A 10,248-nucleotide genomic window follows, 5' to 3' on the forward strand; every position below is an offset into this window, starting at 1 on the left:
TGTTTTGTTTTTGGTACTTATATTCATATTACATATAAGTTCGATACTTTATATATAAATATTTATATATTGCAAATACATATGTACTCTATTCGAATCATTTATATTCGTAGAATACTCACACACAAAGCGAGTACAAGACGAGTAGAATAATTCAATATTTGTGATTTGTTGGTTTTTTTGTTTCTCACTTAAAACTTATTTCCGAATAAAATATAGAAAAAAAACGAAACCTATCAAGACTCCTTTTGATGTGACTATAAATTATTGACACTTATGATTTGATTAATCCAACCAATGAACGATGACACTTTGACATAAACACCGGGTACATCGACACGGCCACAACCGAAGCCCCACGACACCAAACCGGCCAACTCATAGAAACCATCATCTTGACAGACAAGTGGACCACCGCCATCACCCTGACAGGCATCATTGCCCTCTTCACCGCCAGCACAAAAACTGGAAGCGGGTAGAATAAAGATTTTCTCCGTTACAGCATTCACCTTGCGTATACACTCCGTATCACTGACAATGGGAATTTCAGCTTCACGTACACGCAATGGAATTGGACCAGCTATTGAAGAGAATATTTAATGAGAATTAATATAATAATTAAAGAAAAATTTACCTTCTCCCATATAACCATAACCGGTTACGGTACAACGTTTACCGGCAGCATGACTTACACCACGGGCGGGCAGACAAACCTGTAAACGGAAAAATAATTAGTTAATAAAATAAAATTAAAAAAAAGTGGTTTTTAGATTATTTTTAAGTTAATAAGTTCTGAAGAAGGCCTTCGAGATGATGTGTCAGTCAGCATATCGTATAAGAATTATTAGACTATGAATGAACTGTCCATTGATATTCTACTCTTAATATGAAATATTAAGAAGACCTTAGCTGATTTATATAAGGCCTCCTACTGTTAAGAAGTAAAATTAAAAAAGATACAACATTAAGAGAAGTGGTAATAATTGTGCACTATCGGCAGAAGGCCTGACTAGGCTGATCTATTGATATAAGACCTGCTGTCACCAACTTAGCAATACAATGTATATAGAATTTCGCCCACTATCAGATCAGTAGAAACCCTTTTAAAGGGAAATGCCAATCTGAACTAATTATAGCCCTCACTCATGCTATCCTGACGAACAACCTCTCCGAATGCAATATTTAAGATAAAATAAAAATATGTTGGCCCACGTTTTGGTATACCCTCTCAGGCCCCCCAGGCCGCCTCCCTGCGTACGTCCCTGATAGTAGACATTTAACATCCCAGATTTTTGGTGGATGAAAAACAACTTTCGCAGAGTGTTTTAAAAGGTCCGCTATATTTTCGGAAGGTTGATTATGCTATGCGAATTTTCAAATAAACAACTACTTCCCAAAACATTGTCTGAATTTTTTCGACCAATTTTATTATATTTTGACATCAAGCTTTTTTTTTTTTTTGCTGAAAAACTTTTTATAAGAAAATTATAAATATAGGCATTTTAATGGTACAAGGAGCATTTAGAAATCTCGCCTCCGTTTAAATATTTTCATGGTCCTATGAGGTCCTATGTGCATCATCGAAATATTAGTTTTAGACCGCAAGTTTCTTTGGACCAAAACCATTTCAGACAATTTGGAGTCGATTTATAAATGTCCGTCCGTCCGTCTGGCCGACTCGCGAAGGGAGTAATCGATTTCATCTAAACTTTCCACATCATAATATTTTTTCCAAACTTAGTTCATGTTCGAAGATGGAGAATATCAGTCCACTAGTTTTGGTATCGCAGCCAGCAAAATGGTAAAAATTGTACAAAAATTGATTTTTCTTAATATCATGCAAATGGACTATCCGCATTGAACCAAACTTTGTACAATCTATTACCTTTGCCAAGCCTAGATCAAGTCCGAAGATGGAACCCATTGGCCCACTACTTTTGGTACCACCCACACAAAGGGTCAACAATTTTAATTAAACTAGGAGAAAGGAATTTGAACCAAATTTTGAACAACCTATTATCTTTGCCAAGCCTAAATCGAGTCCGAAGACGGAAACCATTGGTCCACTCCTTCTTCCCTTCCCCCATAAAGAGTCAACATTATCTTTACCAAGCCAAGATCAAATTCGAAGATGGGACCCTTTGGTCCACTACTCCCTCACAATGGGTCAACATTTTCAATATTTATGAATCCAACATCAGGCGAATGGAATGTCCGATTTGAACCAAACTTTGCACAACCTATTATCTTTACCAAGCCTAGATGAAATCCGAATACCTCCCTCGTTAAAGGCCATTATTTTATAAATATGAAGCAAATTGAATAACCGATTTGATTGATATTAAATCTGACGCTTTTTAACTTGTATAACTTGAGTATACAAATTTCGGAAGAGATGTCACCGATATTGTCAATTGTCGAACTTGATCTAAATATAGAACTCTATACAAAAATCGTTTAGGAGAACGTACCAGAATATGTGTATGGCAGTTACAAATTACAGATGGGTCGTTCAAATGAAATATTCAGTAAAAGGAACGATCGGTACTAGTTCCGGTTCATTCGTTCATCTAGTTCATACTGCTTCCGTTCGTTCCTTTTTGTTTTCGATCACCCAATACTTTTTGAGGCAATCGTTCATCTAGATTTCAGTGGCCAAATTATCTGACGTGGACTAATGAACAATTGAACTAAAACTATGGAACAAAAAAACATAACGGATTGAACAAAAAAAACATCGAACTGGTTCAGGAACTAAGGCCAACAATAATAAAAATATTACGACCTACCAAGTTTGATTCAAATTTGATATCTATCCCAAGTTAACTTCAGAGCTGAAAAACTCAGAGGAGTGGCTCCTCATTCGAATTTGTTTTTAGTTTGAAATCAGAATGATGGGCGAACAGACAGTGCAAAGCATAGTACACTTATTCAGAATCATAAGAAACTACTTCCGCATTTCAATGAGGCACATTATTAACTCAACTGACTTTATCCAAAAATTCTGTTGCTAAATCTCCTTTCCACTTTTATACCCCATATGGCATTTTTAGAACGAATATTTAATTTGTCAACAACTTCCCCTCGAATAACGATACCGCCCGATTTCTTCTATTTTGTAATTAGGCATTCTAGGTTCCCGACAACTTACCAAACAAACACCATCTCTCAGTTCCGCCTGGCCATGTAACTTCAGCAGGGCAATATCATTATCCAATGTTTGGCTATTGTGATTGTGATGAATATATGTGGTGGCCACACGTAATGTTTGGGCTCCAGGGCTGCCATATTTGCGGGTCAAATCATAGTCACCAACACGTACATAAATGGCATCACCTGATCTTACAATACTAGAAGGTTAAAGAAAGAGAAAATAAAATTATTCCATATTGAAAAATCTCCCCTAACTCCACACTACTCACTTTGTGACACAATGAGCCGCCGTCAACACCCATTGGGTACCAATAAGGGCAGCACCACACAAATACTGATTCATGGAATTAATCAAAGCCACCTGCCAGCACCATTCACCGTTGTCACCATCTTCACCGCCAACAACACGAGCTCGCCTGCGACCCGATGTGCTATAATTGGCGAAGTAATTTTGGGCAAATACCGCCGCCTGATAATCATCAGTATACGAGCGGACCTGATTATAATTAGCAACTTCGTCCTGCACCAAATCACCCAGCTTATCATTGTGTATTTGTATGGGTACAATATCGGAGCCTAGGATTAGACGCTCATTTGTCTTTTGCATACCACTGGGCATTATGAAGTTTTCACTTAGCTGGCGTGATTGACGATGGACGCCATATTTGGCACGGATATACGAGACCAATGATAGAGCTGGGGATGAGCGACCAGTACGCAAAGTACCCTTCACACCGCAAACATATTTCGAATAGACATGTGGTCGTTGGGTTGTTGTTGTGGTGGTCGTCGTTGTTGTAGTTGTCGGTATGGTGCTGATCGGTTGGGGTGGTGGTGGTGGAGGCAAGTGTTGATGTTGTGGCTGTAATTGTGGGGGAATACCGCCTTGATGGGGAACTGAAAAAAATGAATAAAAAGTTATAAAAATAACGTCCAATATCTGCTGTAATAGGTGTAAATGAAAATTCCAATACTTACGAATACCTGGTCCATAAGCCGAATAATCATAACTTGGCTGATGAGGTGGCATTTGCATCGGTGGCTGCTGTTGTGGTGGAGGTGGATAATGAAGATGCATTTGTGGTTGTTGGGTTGGCATATAGGCCGAGGGTGGCGGTGGTGGATATACCGACTGTGGTGGATATTGTTGTACACCAATTTGGGGAGGTGGAGGCAATGGCTGATAATGACCGTAAGCAGTATCGTTACGTGTTTGGAATTGTTGCTTTTCGAGAATCTTACTCTTGGGAGCACAACAAGTTTGACCGGAACGTTTACACTTGAACAGGTCGGTCATTTCAGCATTTTTGAAGCATGTAAAGCTAAGCAGGCTGACAATACAAGAGCCAGGACATTCTTCACGAGGATCCGGCAACGGGGTATTCGGCACAACATAGGGTGGTTGAGTTGGCGGTGGTGGTTGTGTTGTGGGTGGATATCTGGTCTGTGGTGGTGGTTTAGGGGATCCCGAACGAGAATTATCACAGCACACCGAACCCTTGGAACATGTAGTCGGACCTGATATCAAAACTGAAGGGCGTTCGCAGAAGGCAGCCATTATGTTGAGCAAACAGAAACCTGGGCAACGTGGTACTTTGGGTGGTGCCTGTGAGGTAGGTGCTGGTTCGGGAGAACCACCGCCTGCACCACTTAAGGTATTTTCAGCAAACGAAATTAATTGAGAGAACAAATCACTTCCGCCTCCGCCGCCGCCACCTCCTGATTGAGAGGGTGGTGGAGGTGGTGTTTTTTTCTGTGCAGGTTTGGGTGAAGGCTTTGCGGCTGTTTTGTTTGGTGCTTTTGTAGGGTTAACCTTAGTGGCGGGTGAGGTTTGTGCTGTCGGCTGGCCTGTAATACAACAACTACCCTCATTCGGACAGAATGCATCGGAATCAATGTCATCACAGAAAATGGCCAAAATACCATTCATACATTCTCCTTCACACTCTTTGAGAACTTGACCATTTGCATTTTCGTTCTTTTCATTTGCTTCGGGTTCATCGTCGTCCTGTTGTTGTTCATCGTTTTCGTTTTCCTCCTCCTCATCCTCGGTGGGATCTTCGGTGGTAGTGGTTGTTGTGGCAGCTGTGGGTTGAGGTTTTTTCGTCTTAACGGGTTTATTTTGACTAGAACTGCTACTGATGATTTTTGTGCGTGCCGGTTCGGGAGTTGTCGATGTTGTTGTTGTGGTACTGGTGGAGGTACTTGTTGAAGATGTCGAAGATGATGCAACTTTAGTTTTATTTGCAGTGGATACAGTTTTGGTTTTATTGTGCGAGCTACCCAAATTGGCCATGTGTTCTGCAGGAGATGGAGAGAATCAGGAGATTAGTGATTTGAAGTGGTAAGTGGTTGATTTTTAAAAATGTTTCTACCATATATTGGTCCTAAGCGTGGATTCTTTAAACATTTTTTCTACCATCTATGAACCCATAATGTTGGATTTATTAAATATTTTTTCTATAACCTATGGGTCCTTAAGCGTGAATTCTTTAAATATTGTTTTCAATCGTCTATGGGCCCTTAAAGTTGGAGTTTCTTAAAGATTTTTTGTCTACCATCTATGGACCTTAAAGCACTGATTTTATAAAGATTTCTTCCAACTTAAGTGTGGATTTTTTAAAGATTTTTTCCACCATCGATGGACCTTAAGGGTGTAGGAATTTTTACCATCCATGGATTTTGTTTATGGACCGTTAGGCGTGGATTTACCATCTATGGGCCCTTAACATTTTTTTCTACCATCCATGGATCTTTAAGATTGGATTTGCCGAAACGAATCCTTTAGCGTTATTTTATTTTTTTTTTTGTACCATCTATGGACCCTAGAGCAGGAATTTTTAAAGATTTTGTTTTACAGTCTATGCAACCTTAATGGTAGATTTTTTCCCTACCATCTATGGACCCTTTAGGATTTTTTTCTTTACCATCTATGGACCCTTAAAAGAGGATATTAAAAAAAATTGTGACCCTTAAGCGTGTTTTTTTTTTTTTTTTTTGTCCACCATCAGAGATGGTCTGTCAGAAATAGTGACGTAAATGACATACATTTCCGACGAATAATACATACGTCAAAAACGTCAGAAACCTACCCAAAATCATTAGGTTTTTGACAAAATATCAATTTCCATTAATCAATTTGGAAATTGCGTATGCTTTACTCAAATCTGTATAAAATTTCAAAATTTTCTTCTTAAAAATATTTAGCAATTTTTATCAGTTCTAGTAAGGAATAGTCAGATAAATGAAAATTATTTTATATATTTGGACGTACATTTTTTACATTTAATACAGGTATATGACGTTTTCGACGTTTACACCTTTGTGACAGTCGGAAACCTAAAAAAATTGTCATACGGACCATCCCTGTCCACCATCTATAGATAAGGGTGGATTTTTAAAGATTTTTTCTCTACCATCTACGGACCCTTAATCTTGGATTTTTTATAGATTTTCTTAAGGGTCGGCTCCGGTGCCGGTTGAAGCAAAAAACAGGCCTGAATCCGCAGCCTAGTCTAATTTCATAAGGTATTCTATAGCATAGAATGTGGTTCAAAGTCTTCCATCGATGGACAACTCCGCTCAAACTGATTTTCACATTATTTTAAAAACCTTTAAGGCCTTCACAAGTCTTTTATTGGTGGAATAGCATCCCTTGACATTACGACAACTCCAGAATATATAAAATACCATATTTTTATAGGGTTCCAAATGGCTCCCAATCTGTAGTTAAACCCCAATACTTACTAGCTGGTATATAAATATCCTTTGGCATTTTTGTATTGGCATAATCATCTAACGACACACAACACTTGGTACCCTCTTTACACCAATCCGGGCTGGTCAAATAGGCTTCACAATATTCGGCAATACGATCTGTAACACAAACACCCTTGCATTTGTCCACTGCAATACAACAACAATAAAAACGAAAATAAATTAATTCTAAAATCATATTTTTGTAACTACATTTCCACCTTACCCGATTTTTCATCAGCCTTCTTATTATCTTTATTATCTACTTTCTTTGTGGCAGCTGCTGCTGTTGTTGTCGTTGCTGCCGCCGAAGGTTTCTTAGTCGTTGTCTTTGTGGCCGTTGTTGTAATCGGTTTCTTTTGTGTTGTTTTTGGCTTGTGTGTCGTTGTGGTAGTCGTTGTAATCTTAGGTCTGGGTTTGCTGGTTGTAGTTGTGGGCCGTTTTGTACTGGTTGTTGTTGTGGTCGTCGTTGTTGTCGTACTACTGCTACTGCTCAACAGAGCTGTAACATTTTTTGCTGGGGCACTTTCTATGCAACATTTCATGCTGGCCGATGGACATGGTACATCATCCAACACCTCGTAACAGATCAGTGTGGCCAATGTGTGGACACACACACCGGGACAATCTTTAGAATCGGCTGTACTGGTAATGGTATCCAACAGACCGGATAGAAAACTACCGGCCAACGAATCATCTTGGGCAGCAGTTGGCGAGGGGCCGGTGCAGGCCAACAACAGTGCAAACGTTAGTCCTAAGACTAACGTTGGAGTTTTATGTTTGATCATTATCTGATTATGGATGCTTGTGCTTCTGGTGCTGTTGCTGCTGCTGCTGTGACTGCTACTACTATTAATACTTTTAATGTCTCTTCAGGTGGTTCGTTGGAATCTAACCCCTCCCTCTCCAAAAGACTTTTGATTGTTATTGACGCGTTTTATTTGTTATCTGATCCACGTTCGTTTTTTTTCCAATTTTTTTATTTAGAAACTTTCGCTTAATAGTTGATGGTACATCATTGATTTCCCTTTAAATGGATGGATGGATGAATAACCTGCAAAATAAAGAAATAAAAATAAAATCGTGGTAAATAAACTTGCTAATGTTGTTGTTATTGTTAGCTTTTTTGTTGTAGATAAATTAGCACTTCTTAGGAAGTTGTGGTATTTGGGAAGAAATGTAATACTTGGTGTTATTTAAGTTTATATAGAATGCTTCAGTTTTGAACCAGAAATGCCAAATTACAGCCACTTTGATTGAAAAACTTGCCTAGGACAATCAAAATATATAAAATTGGACTGGATTTTTATATGGATGCTATGTCAAAACATCGACTAATGTTGATAATCTTTTGGCGAAGAAATGATTTACCCACTAAGAAACCGAAATGACAAATTACAATCACTTCGCTTTGTAAATGTCGCTGAATCTCTTTAAATATTCTAACTAAACGGACAGTGCCAATAAATGGAAGCTATACCTAAATGTGAACCATATATCCCCATTTGTGAAACCATCTGACATGCTCATTGGAATGTTAGTCGATTTTGAGAATATACCCACTCAGTACTGTTTAACGACCATGTGTTGTGTTGCTGACAGTGACTTGAAAAATAAATTTCTTAAAAAAAATTTAAATTAAGTCTTGAACTTTTGCGTGCGATCAGTTTTTAACAACTTTCGATGTTGATTATCCCGATAAAAGGGCATCGGCAATTTTTAAATTGTGTATGGGTATACAGCAGTGACTTGAAAAATAAATAAAAATTTTAATTAACTCTTGAGTTTTTGCGTGCCATAATTTTTCACAACTCTCGATGTAGATTACCGCGACAAGAGGACTTCGGAGATCTTGAATTTTTGTGTGGGAATAAAACATGATCCGATAGCATTGATTGTCATATCCGTGATTTAGGCAACCTAGGGTATTGTTTTTATCAGCATATATTCAATATTGAATTAAAACCTGGTTGTGCAAAAAGGTTTTGATCTCCTTGGATCCCGCATAGCTTTGCAATCTCTCTACAAAGTCTCGTGTCGATGGGTGCAAATAAATTTTGAAAATAAAAGGATGTAGGTACCTCAGAATACTTAGATAAAATCGTTACGGTGAGCCTGAAAGAAAACAGCAATCGACCGTGAACATAATCGAACTCGGGTTTTTTTTAATTTTATTGTTAATAAAAATGTACAACTCGGTAGTTGGTACCAAAAATAAATTTTGTATATCCTATCTGATATATAAACTTGTAAGCAAAATTAAAACAATAAAAAAGTGGTTTAGTTCGACCGAATTTTTATACCCTCCACCATGCGATTAATATTCAAAATTCCGAAAATCCGCCCCATGTAGCGGACCAGTTATGCTGGATGTAATGGAATAGTTTGATCAACCACCTTCAGGGCTTTGTCCCCGCGGACCAAAACTAACTATGGAAGTTTTCCGCTAAAACAAAAATATGGAAAAAAGTTGGAAAAGAAAACTAAGTTACGTTGAGAGATTAAATAACTCAGTACCGGCTGGTGTCGTTGATCTGACCACGAGTCATGCCCCGTCATTATCCTGTGCACTCAGCCATCGAGCAACACTGGATTAGAGTTGAGAAACCACAGGAGAAAGGTAATATCTACCCAACCTTCCGACACAGGAGGGAACTCAACTTCAAATTCTGAGTCTGAACATGAAAATCAGACAAATCTAACTGTCTTGGAGAGCGCGAAGAGAGAAGAGGCTGACAAGGTGATAGAAGAGGTGAGTAAAGATGTTGTCAACCTCAAAACTAGGAAGAAACAATTGTCTGGGGCACAATAGCGGAAGTTGGCCAGAATGACACGGATGAACAAAAAATGCGAGAAACAAACAGAGGCTCAAAAGGATACGCCTGAACTTCCGTCCACTTCTTCGGAAGCGGCGAAGAGGATAAGGTCTCTGGATGAGCAGTCGATTGTCAAATCCGTCAAGAAGAAAAATAACTTTCCGAGAAAACTGAGCCAAACTAACGTCGAAGGATACTGTCACAAGAATCCATTGACGAAAGAAGGCGAAGCTGACTCTGCTATCAGGAAGACGAGTCGGAATCTTCCGCTAAGACCGGGAATCCCAAAAAGAACTAACCGGTATTTGCGAAAGAGGAAGATGACAGCAACAGATGGTAAGGAGCCGCCGTCTTATGCGAAGTTTGGCAGGAATTTTATCGCGAATAAAAATGCAGTGGTCGGTACCAAAAATAAATTTAGTATATCCTAGGTGATATATAAGTTGAAAATGATAACTCAAAATTCTAAATTACAGCCAATTCTGTTAATAAAAAACAAGACGAAATTTTCCAATGCAGAGTA

At 38.6% G+C, this 10,248-nt stretch overlaps 1 protein-coding gene across 1 annotated transcript; it reads right to left on the minus strand.

The window, feature by feature from the left end:
* Positions 1–239: 239 nt before the first annotated feature.
* Positions 240–7,697, minus strand: LOC133321791 (protein masquerade). Its single transcript, XM_061530869.1, has 7 exons — positions 7,136–7,697; positions 6,901–7,059; positions 4,138–5,454; positions 3,423–4,038; positions 3,152–3,350; positions 635–713; positions 240–580 (listed from the first exon to the last, which is right to left on the minus strand). The coding sequence occupies exons 1-7, from the start codon at positions 7,695–7,697 to the stop codon at positions 258–260; spliced, it is 3,255 nt and encodes a 1,084-aa protein (XP_061386853.1). The 3' UTR covers positions 240–257.
* Positions 7,698–10,248: the final 2,551 nt, after the last annotated feature.

Source organism: Musca vetustissima, unplaced genomic scaffold (genome assembly GCF_032173495.1).
Source record: "Musca vetustissima isolate MV318-11 ecotype Yass unplaced genomic scaffold, APGP_CSIRO_Mvet_v1 utg2928, whole genome shotgun sequence".
Classification (NCBI taxonomy): domain Eukaryota; kingdom Metazoa; phylum Arthropoda; class Insecta; order Diptera; family Muscidae; genus Musca; species Musca vetustissima.